The sequence below is a fragment of the Barbus barbus genome, assembly GCF_936440315.1.
Source record: "Barbus barbus genome assembly, chromosome: 1".
Lineage (NCBI taxonomy): Eukaryota > Metazoa > Chordata > Actinopteri > Cypriniformes > Cyprinidae > Barbus > Barbus barbus.
Genome location: NC_136729.1, coordinates 24856331 through 24878359, shown reverse-complemented (window position 1 = coordinate 24878359; position 22029 = coordinate 24856331). Strand labels below are relative to the sequence as shown.

Sequence of the window (22029 nt, the reverse complement as noted above, 5' to 3'; positions counted from 1 at the left end):
TTTTAGCGGCATAAATTGAGAGAGGTATTGAGTCACTTCACAGGACCAGGGAGCAGGTCAGGCAGGCTTATGCAGATATTGATGCAGATGTGGCAGAGTTGCTGAGAGAGGATGCAGATGCGGTGATAGATATCAGTGTGTCTTTTGATGGCACTTGGCAGAAAAGAGGGTTCACATCACACTATGGGATCGGGGTGTGCATCCATATTTTTACGGGACTGGTGATCGACTTTGAGGTTCTATCCTCCTATTGCCATGCTTGTGCCCTTAAAGAAGCTGCCAGGCATGAGGGAAAGATTACAGATGAGGAAATTGACAGCTGGAGAGAAACGCATGACTGTGCACAAAATTTTAGGGGCTCAAGCAAGGCTATGGAGCAGGAGGCAGCGAAGAGGATGTGGGCCAGGTCTGAGAGTCGCCACCAGCTGAGATACATTCAGATGCTGTCAGATGGGGACAGTGCTGCATTCAGGGAGGTGGTATCCCTCTACCCATACCCTGGGCATGAGGTAGTAAAATTAGAATGCATCAACCATGCCCATAAGCGTATGGGCACAGCACTACGAAAATTAAGTGCTGAACGCAAATTGGGGGGGAAGGGTCTGGGAAAATTAACGGCCAAAAAATGTAAAACATTACAAAATTATTACAGGGGGGCAATTTTAAATAACCAGGGTTCCATAGAGAAAATGAAAAATGAGATCTGGGCTGATCTCCTCCATAGCATGTCCTGTGACGAAGTCCCCTTGCACACCAGGTGCTACCTGTCCTGGTGTTGGTATAGGAGAGCGGAGGAAAATGGAGAAACTCCAGAGAGCCACAGGCTCCATGCAGGAAACTTTTTGTCTTGGGAGGTGGGCCAGAAGCTGATACCTGTATACCACCACATGTCAAGTGACAGCCTGCTGCAGCGCATGCAGCATGGTGGCACTCAAAATGTGAATGAGTGCCTCAACTCCGTCATTTGGGCCCGCTGTCCAAAAACAGTGTTTGTAGGTAAGAGTAGAGTTGAGGCAGCTGCAAGTATGGCCATTTCAACTTTTAATGAGGGGGCCTCTGCCATGCTTGCCATTATGGATAAGCTTTGGCTGGAAAGCACTGTCGTTACCGTCACCACCATCAGGGAAACCGACATGCTGAGGATCACAAAAGCCGAATCCATCCGGTCTGAGAGTGTAAAACGTTGCAGAAAGACTCTGAGCACAGCTAAAAAGCTGAAAAGGCATCAGCAAGAGAGGGGTGAGGGGCCTACATATGGTGCAGGCATGGAGAGCTAGGCTTTCAACCCTCATGGGTGAATTTTGTGTTCCGATGGACATAGATGACTAGAGTTGCAGTTCTGATGATAAGTTTGTGTCTGTATTTGTGGTTCTCTGTGGTTAGTTGAAGGTCTTATTTGGCAATGTTGTTTTATTCAGTTGTCATTGTTCATGGTCTACATTGTTATAAACAATTACTTGGCCAGTTGTTTTGCTTGTTAGCAATGTTTTCATATAAAAATGTGTGGATTTTTACAATATAAATCTTTAAAGCCCGTTTTCTCAAAATGACTTTTCTCTCATACTCCAAGTCCGAAATCTCCACTTCAGTAGCACCTATATACACCAAACTTTCCAGTCTTGTACCTAGTTATATTATGAAGACAATTACAGAGGGATTTGTAAATATATTATTCCTAGCCTGATTTATATAACATTTTATTCCAAAAAACATGGCGAAAATACATTTTTTAAGGCTATTGACAGTATATTCTGATTTACAGGATAACAAAAGTAGATATCCATAAATCCCTCTGTAATTTGTTTCCCATCTCATATGTGAACACAATGAAAAAAGAATTTTGAACCTGGCTTTATCCAATTCTGAGATTTCGTTTTTAAAAATATATGCAAATTAGCGCATATTTAATTAGATAATGACTAATTTGCATGTTTAAACATAAAATTACAGAAACTTTGTAATACATTTTTTTCTCATCTTAATGTAGGTAATCAACTGGGAAAGTTTCATGGTGATATCTGCTAGTTAAAAATTTTACCCTATTCACCTGTAGTGTCTCGCCTTAAATAAAAAAAGTAATTCAAAAACTATTGCAAAGAAACTATTTATTGAGCTCAACTGACAAACATGTCAAGGTAGACCCTATATCAATTAAACAACGAGATGAAATAAACATTAGTGATATTTCCTTTAAGCTTTCTGGCTTGTTTGTTAAAAGTAGTAGCTTTTTGACACGGTATTAAAGCTAACATATATCTCAATATATCTTAGCTACTTAAAACTGCCAAAAGTGTTTCTGCGACGTTCCTTCCCATCTATGAACTGCTGAGCAATCATCTCCCTATTTATTTTGTCAATTGTGTCACTGTGGATGTGACACACAGCAACACTGTTTAGACGGGACTGTGTCATTGTGCTTCGGAGCCAGGTTTTTAATCTTCGAAGACTGCTGAAGCTTCTTTCAGCCTCTGCGGAAGAAACAGGGAAAACAAGGAGCAACCTCACAAGTGTTTCCACTTGGTCAAAGAGTTGGCGGACTTCTGGCAACATATTCTGAAGAATGCTTGCAGCCTCAGTAGTTGACTGATAATTATACTTGGACTTAAACATTGCTAACTGCACCCTCAGCGAAGTCCTGTGCAATTCTGGATACTGTTCCAATAGACCACCACCAGACTCTCCTGTCAATAGTACCTTTTCAAGAGCACTGATCGTAAGCAGACCCTCTTGCTCAAATCTTTCTTGAAACTGCACATTAACAACATCAAGGACCTTGAAATATTCTGTCCTGAAGTATTCTGCAGAAGAAGTAGGTACGTGTGCTGAACCCTGACCAGACAGGCGTTTCGAACACGGGGCATTTCAACTGGAGACAGATTTAGGGAGTTACACATTTGTGTTGCTTTTTCGTAGACACTTTGGAATGCATCCTCTGTTCTCTTTTTTGCAATTGTGTCCTTCACACACTTCACAGCAGCTAGCATTCCATCTACTGTCTGACTGCGGCTCTGAAGAGAAGCATTGAGACACTCAAGCTCTTCTGTGACTTCTAAGGCCAATAAAAGGCAAAGCAAAACATTGCCTTTTTGAAATCTATCAAACAAACCATTTGCCCTCCAAGCTGACTCTGAATGACCATGTGCCATTTCCTCCAGAGCAAGTAACATTGGCTCATACTGTTTTAGCACAGCATGAATGGCAGAGGTGCGCACTGTCCACCTTGTAGGACACAAAGGTCTGATGGCTGCAATAGATCCACTCTTTGACTTTGAAATATCCTGGAAAATTGACTTCATTCAGATTGGCGAAACAATACTCCCACTTCATGAACCCACTGCAAAGAGTCGCGGATAACAGGAGATGCTGTGCAAGCATGCTGTGTAATTACATTTACACAGTGTGGACCACAGTGGACATATAATGCAAGTGGCTGACTCTCTTTGATGATGGCCTGTGCCCCTGAATATTTTCCTGCCATATTCGCAGCACCATCATAAGCCTGCCCTCTCAGCCCAGTGATGGATAAGTTAAGACGGAGCAGTACATCCTTCAGAACCTTTGCCAGGTTCTCTCCTGTGGTAACGGAGACTTCATACAGGCCAACAAATTCCTCATGGACTATTAAATCCTGATCAACATATCTTAGGCAGACTGATTCCTGTTCCTTTCCTGATAAATCTTGGGTACCATCCATGATGACACAAAACTGCAAGTTCAGAAGTGAATGGATTTTTTCTGCAATTCCACGAATTATAGAATTACTGAATAAATTGAGGATTTCATTCTGAATTTGCGGGCAAGTATAATCAGTTTTGAGGGACAACCATTTTCTCAGGCTTGGGTCATCTTCTGACTTGTATTTTAGAAGCTGATTAAAGTTTCCCTCATCATCATCGTGGCCTCTAAAAGATAAACCTTGTCTTGCCAGAAACTGTACAGCACTGATTATCTTTAACAGGCATTTCCTTGCCTCCTCTTGCTGGGATGCCAGTACATTGGACCGCTGAATATCTATTGGTCTTGATTCATAGATGTGTGTTGTTATGGCTGTCTTGTGACATTCTGATCCAGCATGTAATGTAAACCTCTCTCTGGCCTTCTTCAAGTTCTTAAAGCCAGAGATGATAAAGGTGGTTTCTGCATTTTTGGCATGATGTTTTATTTTTAAAGGCTTTGTGGCAGTAGAAGCACAATACCCCATCAATACCAGGCTCAAAATGTAGCCAAGCAAATTCTTGGTACCAGTGAGCCTGAAATTTTAGAGTTCTGTCCCGAAGCACCTGACACACAATAGTCTTAGGATCTGGCTGGTGGGGTTTTAATACAGTTACAGAAGACCTGCCTACTTCTTCAGCAGTCAACCCTATGCCTGATGCTCCCTGTTCTGTCTATTAAAAAAGTACAAATTAGTCTGATTAGTCTATATTAAAAGGTATAAGAAATATCTTATCATAGACAATGCTGTAAATCATCTTTACCTCTGAGGCAGAAAGTTTCAGTGAGGCTTCATTCACTCTCACTTCTGCCTCTGTCTACAGCAAATAAAGTAGTGTCTGAAACATGTACATACAGGGAATAGTGACATACAGAAGAAAATAACAAATTATGTACACTGCTGGACAATAACCAATCATTTGTATCCTAAATTATTTTTTAACACTTTAGAATGGGGAACACATATTCACTATTAACTATGACTTTTGCCTCAAACTCTTAATTTACTGCTTATTAATAGCTTGTAAGGTAGTCGTTGTAGTTGTTAAATTTAGGATTATGGGATGCAGAATATGGTCATGAAGAATACAGAATTAATATGTGCTTAAGTACTAATAAACAACCAATATGCAAGCTACTGTAATGACCTACTGTAGTTAAAAATGATAGCTGAGAAGTTGTTCATCATACTAATGTTATTTTTTATTTTTCTATATTTGACTAATTATGTGTTTTCTATGATTGGTCCATATATAATCCTACAAACGCTTGTGTATTAATAGATTTGATACAATGTAAAAACAGCCAGGTGTTAAAAGCCACTCTATCAGTTCTTCTCACCTGTGAAGTTTGATTTTCCTGTGTGTCGTCCTGATTCTGCTCTAACAAACCTAGGCTGACTGTTTCTTGTTCATTCTTGACAACACATAAAAAAACGTCAAATTAGTGCAATAATGACAGAGCACCCCTAAATGAAGATCGGTCCTGTATCAGATCAGTGCTTGCATACTTGATTGAAATACATCATGTAGAATTGAACATTAGAGTTAAACATGTCACAATGCTGCAAACGCTGTAAAATCTCAGTTCAACATTATCTTTATTCTTATTTGAAGGGTTCTGATAACATACATACGTGTCAAAATAAAAGACGTTACAAAAGAGTTACGGAAAAATACACTGAAAATAAGTGCATGTTTGTCCAGGCAGCTTTTTTTTCTCCATATAATGAACATCAAAACTTGCTAATTATTCAGAGTCGCTGAACACCGTGCAACACTATTCGGATCCCACATGACAACTTACGCTGCTTGACTTCTTCGTAAAAAAGGAGTGAAGAGTTTTTTGCCGCTTTGAACTCATCTCGACCTCTAATCAATGATGGATATAGCGCGGGTGTGAACCTGGGTGTGTCGTGACGTCACAAACTGAGTGACTGATAGCCATGGAAACGTAAACGTCATGTATAAACTATCTTGTCTCTTTGAATTTTAAATCATTCTGCATTTATATACATTATATACATTCCTTTACAATATACCACGCACTGCACTTTAATTCCATACAGTTCAAACTGGACTACCAGTACACTACTGCACAAATACAACAATCTTTTTGCCAGCACTGGATACCATCCAATGCACATCCATGACATTTGCACACCCGGTTTATATATAATCTGCTGCATCTTCGCATATTACTGTGTGTATATAACGTAGAATGTGTACTACATACTGTGTATAATGTGTATCGGTAACTGTATGTCTGTCTAATAGTACACTATGTGTACTGAGTATATGTATGTGTATATTACACATTGTCATCTGTATAAATCTGTACGTATGTATGGTAATGTCTATATGTAAATTGTTTATATGTAAATTGTCTATATGTAAATTGTTTCTGCAGTGTCTGGAGCACGCTCTCAAGAATTTCACTCACGAAGGCACACGTGCTGTGGTGATGTGACAATAAAAGTGATTTGATTTGATTTGATTTGCTCCATTAAAACCTCAACATGTCGAGAACACAACTGTCCAATGATAAAGTGCGGGGGACGAATTTACTTTTTATAAAAAGTGGGGGGGACACGTCCCCCGTGTCCCCCGCGTAATCTACGCCCCTGGACATGTGCATTCCTACCAGGACTCATCTATTCTACAACAATGACAAACCATGGTTCACTGCCAAACTCAGACAGCTCCGTCAGGCCAAAGAAGATGCTCATAGAAAGGGGGATAAAGTATTGTACAAACAGGCCAAATACACACTGGAAAAGGAGATCAGAGTGGCAAAGAGGAATTATTCTGACAAGCTCAGGAACAAATTCTCTTCCAGTGATCCGGCTTCAGTATGGTTAGGATTGAAGGACATCACCAGCTACAAAACACCACCCCCCAGCACTCTGGAGAATCAACACCTGGCAGACGACTTAAACGAGTTCTTTTGTCGTTTTGAACGATCACCCCACACCCGCCCAGAACACCCCTCCACACAACCATTCACACCTCCAGCAACCCCTCTCTCCCCCACACCTACAATTCATATCAGCGAAGATGATGTGTGCCAGGTCTTCAGGAAGAACAAAAGATGGAAAGCACCTGGTCCAGATGGTGTGTCACCAGCCTGCCTAAAAATCTGTGCTGAGCAGCTGGCCCCCATCTTCACACAGATCTCCCCCCATGCTTCAAACGCTCCACCATCATCCCCGTCCCAAAGAAACACAAAATTACTGGTCTTAATGACTACAGACCTGTGGCCCTAACGTCTGTAGCCATGAAATCATTCGAAAGACTGGTTTTGGCTCATCTGAAGGACATCACTGGACCCTTACTGGACCCCCTGCAGTTTGCCTACAGAGCAAACAGGTCTGTGGATGATGCAGTCAACATGGGACTGCACTTCATCCTACAGCATCTGGACAGACCAGGGACTTATGTGAGGATCCTGTTTGTGGATTTCAGCTCCGCTTTTAACACCATTATCCCAGAAACCCTTCAAAATAAACTAACTCAGCTCTCCGTCCCCACCTCCGTCTGCCAGTGGATCAACAGCTTCCTGACAGACAGACAGCAGTTAGTAAAGCTTGGCAAATTCACATCCAGCACTCGAACCATCAGCACTGGAGCTCCTCAGGGCTGTGTCCTCTCCCCACTGCTCTTCTCCCTCTACACCAATGACTGCACATCTAAAGACCCCTCTGTCAAGCTCCTGAAGTTCGCAGACAACACCACACTGATCGGCCTCATCCAGGACGGTGACGAGTCTGCTTACAGACAGGAGGTTAAGGAGCTGGCTGTCTGGTGCAGTCTCAACAACCTGGAGCTTAACACGCTCAAAACTGTGGAGATGATCGTGGACTTCAGGAGAAACCCCCCTGCTCTCCCCCCACTCACCATTATGAACAGCACTGTGACTGCAGTGGAGTCATTCAGATTCCTGGGCACCACCATCTCTCAGGACCTGAAGTGGGATATTCACATTGACTCCATTGTCAGGAAGGCCCAGCAGAGGTTGTACTTTCTTCGCCAACTGAGGAAGTTCAACCTGCCACAGGACTTACTGAAACAGTTTTACTCTGCCATCATCGAATCCATCCTCTGCACCTCAATAACTGTCTGGTTCAGCTCAGCTACCAAATCTGACCTCAGAAGACTACGGAGGGTAGTCCGGACTGCTGAGCGAATCATTGGTACAACCCTCCCCACTCTCCAAGAACTGTACTTATCCAGAGTGAGCAAAAAGGCTGGTAAAATCACTCTGGACCCCTCACATCCAGCACACAACCTCTTTGAACTGTTACCATCTGGTCGACGCTACAGAGCTCTGAGCACCAGAACGACCAGACACAGGAACAGTTTCTTCCCTCAGTCAATACATCTCATGAACACTCAATAAATAAATGTAGAACACACAACTAATTCATTATCCATTCACCACACTCACTTATTTTATTTTTATTCTCTCATTTCTAATTTGCACATACTTGACCTGTACATACATAGTCGCCTATATTATATATTATATATTATATATTGTGTATTTTTTATTTTTTTGCTGCTTTGTACATTGGTTATTGGCTATTTCTTGTTATTTTGTTTTATTACCTGTGTCCTGTCCTGTTACTGTCTTTCTGTTGCACTGCGGAGCTTCTGTCACTATAACAAATTCCTTGTATGTGTAAACATACTTGGCCAATAAAGCTCATTATGATTCTGATTCTGATTCTGGTAATCTGTCCAATGGAAAGGCGAGACGTCATAGGCGGGTGACGTCACCGACCATGAAGCATAAAAGCACGTGCGGTGGAGCTGGCGTTTGCTTTTTGTCATTCAGCAACCGCCACTCTGTCTGTGTGTCTGTCATGTCATGTTGTGAGACTTATTTATTGTTGTTTGTCCCTTATAAGAACACTATAAGCTCCAGTTAAACATGTCTAAGAGTGCTCAGAAGTCTAAGCACTTGGGCGACAGCAGATCGCATTTAAGACCGTGTGTTCCCCCTTGCAGATGTTATATCACTGCGGGGGATACTCACGGTCTGTGTGTGGTCTGCTAGCTCGGAGTACACCAGAGGCCAGTCTCGAGAGACTGGTTCCCTTAGTAGACTATTTGGCAGCGTGGAAACTACTGCCAAATGTGTCTCAGTGGGTCCTGCACACAAAGGCTATCATATTCAGTTCGGCGCTCCGCCGCCACCTTTCAACGGGCTGATTCCCACTCTGGTGGGCCCCGAGCAGGCTCTGGTCATGGAACAGGAAGTAGACACTCTCTTGAGGAAGGAGGCCATCGAGGTGGTCCCTCCTCACGAAAGAGAGTCCAGGTTCTACAGCCGGTACTTCATTGTTCCAAAGAAGGATGGAGGGTTGCGTTCCATTTTAGATCTGCGTCAGTTGAACTGCTAAGTCATGCGACTGAAGTTCAGGATGCTCACACTCAAACAGGTTGTGTCTCAGATCAAGTCCGAGGACCGGTTTGTCACGATAGATCTAAAAGACGCATACTTCCACGTCTCCATTCTTCCCTCTCACAGGAAGTTCCTGAGGTTTGCTTTTGGGGGCAAAGCATACCAATATCGGGTACTTCCTTTAGGCCTTGCATTCTCACCCCGCACTTTTACGAAGTGTGTGGATGCTGCTCTAGCTCCCTTGCGACTACAGGGCATCCGCATACTCAACTATATCGACGATTGGTTGATCCTAGCTCAATCAGAGCAAGTGGCGATTCGACATCGAGATGTCGTTCTCGCGCATACATGAAAGTGCTGGGGTTGAGACTGAACGCCAAGAAAAGAGTGCTTTCTCCAGCTCAGAGAACCACTTATCTAGGCGTGGTGTGGGATTCGACCACGATGCAGGCACGCATGTCCCCTGTTTGGATCGAGTCGATCCTCATGTCAGTCAAGAGAGTGAAAGAAGGCCGGTCACTCACTGTCAAGCAGTTTCAAAGACTACTGGGTCTGATGGCAGCTGCGTCTAACGTGATACCTATTGGCCTGCTGTACATGAGACCCCTACAGTGGTGGCTCAAGACCAAGGGGTTCTGCCCGAGGGGAAACCCACTTTGCATGATCAAGGTCACACGGCGATGCCTACGTGCCTTAGACACGTGGAGACAACCTTGGTGCTTGTTTCAGGGTCCGGTGTTGGGAGCTCCTTGTCGCCACGTAATGCTAGCGACGGACGCATCCCTCACCGATTGGGGAGCAGTCATGAGTGGCCACCCTGCCCGCGGTCTGTGGAGTGGTCGCCATCTCACATGGCACATCAACTGCCTTTCTCCCAGACCTAAGAGATCACCATGTGTTGGTGCGCACCGACAACACAGCGGTGGTCTCTTACATCAACCACCAGGGAGGTCTGTGTTCGCGCCCCTTGTACAAGCTGGCGCACCAGATCCTTGTGTGGTCCCAGGGCAGACTTCGCTCGCTGAGAGCCGTCTACATTCCTGGGTATCTCAATATGGGAGCAGACATCCTGTCGAGGCAGGGGCCGAGGTGGTGAAGCAGATATTGGGAGTGTTTGGCCAGGCTCAGGTGGACCTCTTTGCGACTCAGGAGACATCACAATGTCCTCTCTGGTTCTCTCTGACTCATCCAGCTCCACTGGGGCAAGATGCCATGGTACAGCCTTGGCTGAGGCTTCGTCTGTACGCCTTTCCCCCGATCGCTCTGCTCCCGGGAGTTCTGGCGAGAGTGCGCCGGGACGAGGTCAGTCTACTTCGGGTAGCACCGTTCTGGCCGGGCCGAGTATGGTTCTCGGACCTGATTTCTCTCCTCAACGGCTCTCCATGGGAGATTCCCGTCAGGAGAGATTTACATTTACATTTAGTCATTTGGCAGACGCTTTTATCCAAAGCGACTTACAATTGGGGAATACAAAAAGCGATTAATCTTGAAGAGGCAATCAGACAGAGGAAGTGCTCTTAACACCAAGTCTCAGTCATTGTTCAAATAAGTACAAGCTAGTAAGCGGAGAGAAAGATAGAGGGAAAGTTTTTTTTCTTTTTTTTTTTTTGAGTTTAGGATGAAGTCAAGTACTGCCGAAAGAGATGAGTTTTCAGTTGTTGCTTGAATATTGCCAGGGTTCCGGCGTTCCGGATAGGAATGCCGGAGATACCCTCTCACAGGCAGGGGGCACTATCATTCACCCCCGCCCGGAGCTGTGGAAGCTGTGGGTGTGGCCTCTGAGGGGGCGCAGCTCATAGCTTCCGGTCTCTCAACCGAGGTTGCTGAGGCCATCCTCCAATACAGAGCTCCCTCTACGAGGAAACTGCACGCCCTGAAGTGGAAACTTTTCACTTCATGGTGCAGAGACCGCTACCTTGACCCAGTTAACTGCCCGATTGGTACAATGCTGGAGTTCCTGCAGGCCCGTTTCTCCGCAGGGGTAACCCACTCCACTCTGAAGGTTTATGTGGCGGCTTTATCGGCCTACCACGCCCTTCTTGGTGGCCAGACAGTGGGTAAGCACCCCCTTGTTACACGTTTCCTCTGCGGTGTGCTGAGGCCTCCAGTACGATCCCGTGTCCCTACGTGGGACCTGGCTGTGGTTTTAGAAGCTCTCTGTAGGCCTCCATTCGAGCCTATTGAGGAGATTTCTGATCGCCTGCTTACTATCAAGACTACCTTCCTTTTGGTGATATCTTCTCTTAAGAGAGTTGGAGAGTTACAGGCCCTGTCAGTAGCCCCTTCATATCTCGACTTTGTGCCCGGTCTGGCCAAAGCGTTCCTCTACCTCGAGTGGGATATGTACCTAAAGTCCCCTCTTTCATACCATGGCCTGTAGTGCTGCAGGCCTTCATTCCTCCTCCCTTCAGGGAGCCCGACCAGCGGAAGCTTAATTGTATGTGTCCAGTGCGAGCACTGGACGCATACGTCCACAGAGCTGCCCTGTGGAGAAGGGCAGACCAACTGCTTGTGTGCTTCGGTGCTTCTGGTGTTCTATCGCTTACGAGTCCTCTGGTCTCCCCTCTCCTCTGGGGGTCAAGGCTCACTCCACCCGAAATATGGCGGCCTCCAAGGCGTTCCTGGCAGGTGTTCCTATGCAGGACATCTGCAACACTGCGGGTTGTTTCGGGTCGTTTCGACGCAGCGTTTTTTCAATTATCTATTATCTATTACATTGGCACTGCATCTTAAAAATGTGACGCTCATGGCGTAAGATGTGACTAAAGCCCCGTTCAGACTACACAATTTTAGCCCGATTTTGCCACAATCTGCTTGATGTAGGGTGTCGTGGGGATTCGTAAACAACAATGGGTGTCGGGACGCACGATTCAATCGTTTCATCTCATGTAGTGTGTTCTAGTGCACGACACCTCGGTGATGCTTCACGACATCAACACAGAAAGACTAGCATGTTTACTTTTTTTCCCCCGTCGTACACGACAAGTTCCATCACATCTGTGACACTGGCCAATAGAACCACAGAAGCGCCTTTGTACAAGTCGAAATGAAAGAGAGAAAATGGTATCAGTCTTGCTAGGTTTAATTTTACAATGGAGGAAATGTTCGTGGAGCTACAGCAACAATACTCCTGCATTTATGATGAGGAACTACCGCGACACAGTGAAAAAAGGTAAGAAAAAAACAATTTTACCTCAGTTCTCTGACAGTCCATACCATCTTCTTTATGCCATCCAGATTTGTGTCCATTGTCAGGTTTTCTTTCTTTTTTGGGGTTTTCTGATAACAAGACAGGGCAAAACACGCTGTTTGCTCGACATTTTTTGTTTACGCTCATAGAACCTTCTGACTTGTCCAGTGACATCATGCACGTCGTTAATGACGGCATGCAATGAATGCTCGTGTAGCATCATATAGTCTGACATGTTTCTTGTTCACGACACAAAATCGCATAATCTGACACAGTGACTATCGTAACCGACAAAAAATATTGTGTAGTCTGAACAGGACTTAAGACTAAATAGCCAAAGATGTCTGTCTTAATTTTTACAATAAAAAAATGGTGCAGATGGAACACAACAAGATATCCTTTGAAATAAATAAATACATACATACAGCCCAAAATCTACCTCAGACACACCACAAAATGGATCGAACGATTTTATAGGATCGTTATAGTCCAATAAGACACCGCAAATCAAGAAATATATTGACTACAAAAGCACAATTTTGGTCTTCCTTAATAATATAATATTTTTAAATTACACTGTTGTTCAAAAGTTTGGAGTTGACATTTTATCTTATGCTCATCAAGGTTGCATTTATTATTTAATCAAAAATACAGTAAAAAAAAAATTTAATGTGTAAATAAAAAAACTGTAATTTTGTTACAATTTAAATAGTTTATCTATATATTTAAATTCCTGTAAAGGCAAATCTGATTTTCTTAGCAGCCATTACTCCAGTTTTCAGTTTCACAATAAACATAATTTGTTGTGCTGCTTAATATTTTTGTGGAAACATTGATACATTCAGGATTCTTTGATAAATAGGAAGTTCAAAGGATCAACATATATTTGAAATAGAAATTATTAACTATAATTTTTGATCAAGTTAATGTGCTCCTGCAAAATAAAAGTATTAATTTATTTAAAAACTAGAAATAATAAATAAATAAATTACCCCTTACTTACCCCTAAACCTAAGTACAGTATTGTGCACTGATCTGTGTGCTTTTATTGGCAAATAAGCCTATAATTGTGATTCATACAATTAATTAAATCAAATTTTACTGAATGCTGACTGACAGTAAAACGTCACTAGATTTGAGCCTGGCTTTGAACAGCATGAGAAACACTATGCATGACATAACTTAGACATCCAGCTGAGTATTGTTTTTAAAGAACAAACAACTTTAAATTATTTCAGAGAATCTGTTCTGAAGTATTTCAGCTGTCCATTATGTGTGACCTCACTTTAGAGACAAGCCGTTAAATCCGTCTTAATTCCCCTTCTTTCTCACTCTCCTTTCCAGCTGCTCCTTACCAAACTGTCTGTCTATCACCTATCTGTCCCTCTCTATTCATTAATAGCCTTCTACTCCAGGAGACATCTCTAACTTCCCATTATCTCTAGACACACTGACCACAGTTGAAGATCAAAGGGATGGCACGATGCATTATGAGCGGGCTGTAATGTTCAAAACCAGGAGCAGGGAAATCTGAAGAACATCTAAAGATAGTGCCAAGAAATACGAGGCAGCTCAACGCAAGGGAGGGCTGTCAGTTTGCATGATAGACCCATATGACAAAGAGAGAGTATTCTGGCCGTCCGCTCAATGGCATCGATCTAATGACATTGTGCAGGGTGTGCGATGGTGGCTTCACAAATTGCGTGATTTCTACAGCTACTCTAAACGCGTGATAAAGAGAATTGTGAGTCGATGGCATCGATGTTCTCTACATCTATCTGCCTATCTCACTCTCTGCTGTGAAGAGGAATGTGGAAGGATGTTGGTCTGCTGAAGGGTTCTGTAAGAATATAAAAGAGTGTGTGAATGTGATGGTTGCAAGGCAGATGTGATCAGATCTCAAACACGCACAAACAAAGGGTGTGTGTATAAAAATGTCACATAGATACACACACACAAACCCAGGGCAAATGGACAAGAAAACAAGATAAGATAACTGCAAACATTTAATGGTTCACACATTTGTTATGTCTGCTGAATTGGGCACAAATTCATGGACGGAAGCACACAAACAAAACACATGCGCACAACACACAGCCGTTCGAACACACACAAATGCACACAAGGGAACATCTAAAGACTTCTGAGATCTCCCTCGCAAAAGATCTCTGAAATTAAAATAAAAACACTGCAACACAGCATGTCAATCAAAAGCCGAGATTTCAGACACCATCTGCATCCAAAAAGAAAAAAAAGAGAGAGAGAGGAAGCTGAACACAGCCTCTCATCCTCCTGATCCCTCTCTCTTTATTTGGCTTAGGTAATTGGAGTAAGTCGGCCATCTCTCTGGCTCTCTAATATTCATTACCATGTTGGTAATTTACCCAAAGACGGTTGCGTGCCTTCCACGCTTTTCAACTCTCATTTATGGCTGTTTGAAAAGATCAAGCTGGGAGCAAGCCTCTGCAGCCTATTAAAGGCTCAGATCCTTCACCAAGACAGACAGGATGGAGCATGCTGCCCCCAAATGGCTATGCTGGAGACTGACAACAATAAGCCCTATGTTCTGACTGGTGTCAGAAAACATGCTTTGAATATACACTGCAGTGCAAAAGCAGAGCTAACGTGAGCAGTTGTTCTTATTTACATCCCACTAAATAACATTATGACAAAGAGAGGTTAAATAAGACCCCTAGAACTGACTTATAACAGCTACAGTTATGAAGGAAGGTCTTAAAAAGATAGTTCACCCAAAAATAACAATTCTGTCATTTACCCATCCTCATGTTTTTCCAAACATGGCTGATTTACTATAAAAGAGGATATTACAAGAAATGTTTCTTGTTCATAAAATGGAATTCAGTGGTGTCAAATGTAATTTTAGACCACAGTGTTCTTCAAAATATCTACATTTCTGTTCTGCAGAAGAAAGTAATTCAAACAGGTTTGTAATGACATGAGGGTCAGTGAACAATGACAGAATCAACCATCCCTTTTAGATCTTCCTCAATAACCAATGTGTGTACCCCATGGATTAAATCTGAATGCTTTGAAATCATAATACAGATGACTGACTGAAAAATTATATATTATAGGGTTAGTAAAATTTGTATGTTACAGTTCGAAAAAGCTTAAAGGAAATAGTTTGTAATCATTTAAACCGTGTGAACTCAAAATCACTTCAATGTTACTAATTAGCTTTTCATATAAACTAGCTTTAAGTTTTTGATGAAACCCCATTCTAGCAAAACTGCAACACACTAAACAGACGTCTAACATAGAGAGTACCCAGAGTTTGTTGTACAAGTGCAAGTATCTTAAGTCAGATCTACAGATCAGACATGTTCAAACAATATGTTCAGATTGAACAGATTAAGACTCACATCTCTGCAGAAGTTCTCCTCTATCAGTGATAATGCATTAAGTCCAACCCTGCTAACACAGTGTATCATAGAGAAACCTTTCTGTCACGAAAGCCCTCAGATGTCCAATTCAAGCCCCTGAGCAGTGGATGAGTGCTCAGTCTCATCCTTTCATCCTAAACTCTTTCATCTGTCCATGTGACAGACAGCAACATCGTGCCACAAAAGATGAGTGCACGTTTGGCTGTGTGTCAGCTTTGACTTGAGATGATGAGCTCTGGAACTGATTGTGACACGGTTCTGCCAAGGATAAAACTTACTAGCTAAGTACATTGATGAAACCACAAACTACTGTCAGTGAAGTTCTGATGATGTTTTTTAATCGGTTACTCACTGATCTTCGGTTTCACAAACGTTTGGCCAGCATTTAATCATGTCAACAAGGTGCACAGCCATCAAGGTCAATATAGCTAAAATAGCCAGTCAATTCATTTACCTGACACTGCTATCTTACGACTAAGTAACACACAGTGATTCAGCCAATGAAGATAGTACCATAGATGCTATAATACAACAAAACTGAAAGGTACAACCTATCACAGAAATGTAGGTGGCACAAATCAATAGTGAAACAATAAATATTTGAAGAGTTCAGATGCAAAAGCCTCTTAGTGCCATCTGAAATTTTCATCTAAAATAAGCATTTTTATCAGGCTCTAATAAATAAATATAGGAGCCTGATAAATGACAGTGACAGTGACATGACATACTGCCAAGTATGGTGACCTGTACTCAGAATTCGTGCTCTGCATTTATCCCATCCAAAGTGCACACACACAGCAGTGAACACACACACACCGTGAACACACACCCGGAGCAGTGGGCAGCCATTTATGCTGCGGCGCCTGGGGAGCAGTTGGGGGTTCGGTGCCTTGCTCAAGGGCACCTCAGTCGTGGTATTGAGGGTGGAGAGAGCGCTGGACATTCACTCCCCCCACCTACAATCCCTGCCAGCCGAGACTCGAACCTGCAACCTTTGGATTACAAGTCTGACTCTCTAACCATTAGGCCACGACTTCCCTATATATAAATATACATAAATATAGGAGCCTGATAAAAATGCTCATTTTAGAAGAAAATTTCAGACGGCACTTAGAGGAACAGTTCAAAACAGCATTTATCTTTTGTAACAATGTGAAAATCTGTTCTGTCACTTTCAATCAATTTAATGCATCCTTTTTAAATAAATTCATTCACTTCTTAAAGAAAAAATAAATAAAATCTTACTGACCCCAAACTTTTGTACAGTAATATGAGTATTTAGAAGAGAATTAAGATAACTACTAAACACAGAGTACGTTTCGTTGTATTACATGGCTTTGCTGCAGTACGTATGCAAAAGGGCAAAAGAGTTACATTAACACTGTCAGGTACATAAGTATCAGTAAATAAGCAGTTAAAGTGAGATGACAAGTCAACAGGCTAATGTCAGATCTAAAGAAGGTAACAGACTGAAAGCTAAAGCAACTGACAGCTGATAAGAACTGAATAATTAAGAGCCAGGGAAGTTGGTAAACAAAGGAATGTGTAATTAGAAAAACAAACAATGGACTTGAGAATACATAAACAATAATTTCCACAGTGAAACGTATCTTATACTGTGGAAAGATGAAAACAATTAAATGTGATACGTTAACATGACAAACAAGCACACAAGAGTGCTGTGCAGTGTGTGCACACAAAGAGATGCGATACCTCGGGGGGCTAACTTCTGAAGAACGTTCCTCAAACGCTGCACAGCTGCTGCAGGCACATCATAAGTGAGGGGAAGTGAACCTGAATATCTCTGACATCGACCAAACACCCCATCTGCAAAATAAATACACAGGCAACTTTTACAACCAAATCCTGTTTGATATTATAATTATATATAAATATAAATTATGTATGCCATGTCAGCAGCAAGGCTATCTTCATGGCAAACTTAATAACAAAAATCATACAATTAACAAAAAGCTATGTAAGACATTTAAAATTTATATGACAAACATTCAACAAAAAAAAAAAAAACAACAACAACAACAACATAAAGGTGATACTTTTTAAATACACAAGTTTAACATTTCTGAATAAAAATGTTGTCACGAATCCTGGCCATGAACTTCCATTCGCTCACCACCAGAGGTCACCCGCTCACTGCATGGACTCTTGCACTACACTACTGGCACTTCACCATTGGACTACAGTTCCCATCATCCATTGCACTGACAACACACATAGCTGATTTCACTGATCACACACGCTTTATAAGCCTTGGACTTCCTCTCTGCCGAGTATTGTATTGCGTTTATCACTCCTCTAGTGTTAGCTGCCTTACCGAGCCATTCTGTGTTTTTTCTGTTTAGTTCCAGTATTGTTCTGCATTTATAACTCTCCTAGTTTTAGCTGCGATACGGAACCCGCTTTGTTGTCATAGTCTTGCCTTGTGTGTTTTTCTAGTGTTTTGATTCTTGCCCGTGTACCTGGATTATCTCTCTGCCTTGCCCTGTTGGATATTGTTCACTGATTGTCGACTCTCGCTAGCCCTAGGATTGCTCTGTGTCTTACCCGTACCATATCTGTTTGCCGTTGTTTGACCCTGCCTGTTTATTGACTATGTTTATAAATAAAAGCTTGCACTTGGATCCGCACGGCTCACGTCTTGTTTGCCCCGTTACAGTTGTCTATTTACATTCAAATATATTGTTACTATTATACCCCGGTGTATGAACAGTATTCACACAAGCCACCCTAATAAAATACTTCATGTTGTGCAAATATCAAATAATCAAACATGGCAATCATTCTATCAGGATCACAATATATGATTTATTGAGGCAAATAATATTTTGTATCAGGTAAACTGCATTCTGCTCATTAAATTAGCAAGAAACCATATAATAGTATGATTTTTAATACAGTGTTGTTCCTCTAGATCATGACAGTGACCATTATAACAGAAAACCTGCCCACCCATGTTAGGCTTGAAGGAAAAAGCACAACTGTTTGTGTCTACTGGCCATCAGTTTATTTTGTGAGGCTGAAGTTTCTGCTTGGGGTCATACTAGCCACAGGGGTTTAGGGTAATTTCTTTCTTTCTTTCTTTCTTTTTGACACTTTCAAGATAAGCACACAGGCCATCAGGAAACGCACCTATATAGAGACACACACACATTATCTGGCCCCTTGTTTATCTCCCCATCACCAGGGACCCAGTGCCACTCAATAGTCCGTTGCTAGGCAACCCAAACCATGGCTCAGATTGTCTTCATAATTCAATGGCTATCTGGGCGAACAGGGAGGATGCAGGGTTTAGCAGCGGTCCTCACGAGGAATACTAATGACCACAAGTGTTCCTCCACCGTGTAAGAGCAGTTTTCATCTGCACCACGATGTGATGGGATCTGTCAGACTAATGTCGTATAATAAAGCATAAACGGCATAAACGGACAGTTTTCAAGTAGCAGTCTATGGAAGCGATGGAATAAAAAAAAAGAAAAAAAAAAGGAAAATTTGAGTTTATATTTCAAAATTCTGACTTTATTATCACAATTCTGAGATTACATCTCACAGATCTGATAAGGAAAAACAACTCATCATTCTCTCTTTTCCCCTTGGCTCAGAATCATGAGTTTATATCCCCGACTTGTTTTCCTTAGAATTGACAAACCCGCTATTGTTGAGCTAAATTGAGTTATAAAGTCCAAACTAGAAGATATAAACTTGCATTTGCAAGAAAAAAAGTCAGAATTGTGAGATAAAATAGGTAAATGTTATGTAAAATGTTAATAGTAATAGGGGTAATAGTATTTTATGCTGTAACTGTAGGGTTAATACAATATGTCTCCTATGAACAGCATATGTGAATATTTTTCATTTATGTTTAGTAAATGTGAAAAGACGATCGGTTCACGTGCCGCTTGAACTGAGGCGCTACAGTGATCTGTCATGACACAATAAAGATCCACAAAATGTTATTAATTGTTTGAATTTCTTTAAGACTTAGTTTCACACCAGAAGTAACCTGCTCTGTCTTGTCTGTCATCAACTTGTTAGTGTCCTCTTTGCTCTGCTATGTATTTTTCACTGCGTGAGAACAGGATTTGTGGCATCTCCATGGCTTGTTGGATATAGCAACAGTAACTAAGGGGGGCAGGTCTTTGCTAAGGGGTCAATTAAGAGAATATGAATTGAAAATGAGGCAACAAAAACAGTATACACAGACTGAACATCCTACTCTGCCTCCTTTTGACTTGAAACCTGCAATGTCCAAACTATTTTACATGCACAGTACATAGACACATGACATAACCACCAGCAAAACACCCTTTTCACTGCCTCCGTGTTGGTTTCCATAGCAACCTCCATCACTGTCGGCTGCCTTTTTTTCCCCAGCCGTCTCTGGGAATAATCACACTCTAATTACAGTCATCGCGCTCAAATATAGACTGCGCTTTCTTCTATCCCACGATTTCTCGAGCTCTACACTGTACAACCATAAAACAGAGCCTCAGGGAAATAGAGTGAGTGGTAATATAAAATCTATCAGGCAGTCTGAATGATCAAACATGATGCATTTGCTTCTCACTTGGTGGTAAATGATATGCCTCTAGAAGTCTGCACTTTGTCACTCATTTGCAAAATGTTTTTTATACTAGCTACGATAAGCTTAATAACAGCTCTGAGAGCTCTGGTGGGTCTGTCGTCAAGAAAATCCTAGGCCGCTCCATGATCGGTAATGCGGCTATTATTTCCTCTGATAGATCAGAGCTGAAGTGAAAATGGAGAATATAGATTGACATTTCGCAACATTTGACCTATTTAGAGAGGGTCTGGATCTCTCAAACTGCCTCTGTCACAGTGAAACCTTCTCAATGTAAGCTGACAAATGGTTTCAAGCATGTGATACTCTAACCTTATAGGCAAATCAGTTATATTAAAATTAAAATGAGCATTTTTAAAAACAACGAAAACGACTGTGTTAAATATTTCAAAGAAACAAGTGATTATTTTAAACAAAAACTTAAATTTCTAATAGTAATCAGATTGTTAGAATTATGCCATAACCAAACCAATAAACATTACAAATACTTCACAGCTATTGGTCAACACTCTGTCACTCTAATTATACTGATCTAATATTATATGAAAATGTCTATTTGTCTCATAGTGCCATCACCTTCATGTGCTGTAATTCTTGTGATCTACCACAAGGAGGAGACTTAACAAGCAAAAAGTGTGACTGATACACTCCTGTTCTGAGATATAGTAGAAGCAGATACTGTCTAAATCTGTCATTAGGGATGATTGCTTCTTGATGTTTTCTTTATTTTTAATGGTTTTGTTGTTTCATGTGTTAATATACTGTAGCTCCACCGAAGAGAATGACTACATCATCCAAAATCAATTATTTTAATTACATTCTAAAATAGTTCAGTAAAACGCAATTCTTACTAAGACAATAAGCCAGTAGATATTGGCTTTGACTGATGGATCTGAAATCAATATGCACAGCCAAATAAAACAGAGCACTATTTTAAGCAAATTACACTACTGCACAGACTGCAGCATTAGGAGTGTAATAAGAAAGCAGACCGCATTTAGAATCATTTGCTGAAACTACTGAACTGAAACAAACAGTAGGGAAAAAATGCAAATACAGAGTAACTAGAAAACCTATATTATACTATGTGACACTTCTGTACAGTACAGTACAAAACAAAAATAATAATAAAATAAATCTAGTCTGCCAGTGCATATGGCAAAGGCAGAAGGGAGAAAAATGAGATGTTAAACTTGTGTCTCATATCTAAGATGTTCTCTTTTTTGAGGAACTGGCATTAAAAGCAAATTGTGGACGGCAGACTTGCTAAGTGGTTTTCTTTTCTCATCTCTTTTGTTTCCCCATGAGTAAACAGATATAAAGCAATTCTTCTAGGAAGCGACAAGACAATATTACAGCACAAAGTGTGTTTAACCTTGTCTTTCCCTGTCCAGTCAGTTGAGGTCAATGGATCTGCTTTACTCTTTAATGCAAACTATAAAACAATTGAAATGTCTCCTGTCCTCCTCTCAGGTTATGATTCCTAACCCATCACATTAAACCCACATTTAACAGAGCTGCCGTAAGAGATGATGAGGACCTAAAACTAATTGCTGTAATATAGCCAAAGATTCACAAATAACAATAACTCACGATTTCCTCCTCAATAGCTGTTTCAATAAGAGAGCAGGTCGTGAGGATGCAAACGGAGCTCTTGGGAATGAGGCAGTGAAGCATGTCTCTCATTGACAATGCTGAGGCAATTATGTTAATCG

At 41.6% G+C, this 22029-nt stretch overlaps 1 protein-coding gene across 1 annotated transcript in view; it reads right to left on the bottom strand.

Annotated features, from left to right (window-relative positions):
• The window catches only part of LOC306876053 (receptor-type tyrosine-protein phosphatase N2-like), a 224394-nt gene that overhangs the window by 138592 nt on the left and 63773 nt on the right, over positions 1-22029 (bottom strand). Inside the window, exon 3 of the mRNA XM_079426952.1 lies at positions 17428-17541. Within this exon, the coding sequence (XP_079283078.1) occupies positions 17428-17541 (114 nt within the window). The remainder of the gene's footprint in view (positions 1-17427; positions 17542-22029) is intronic.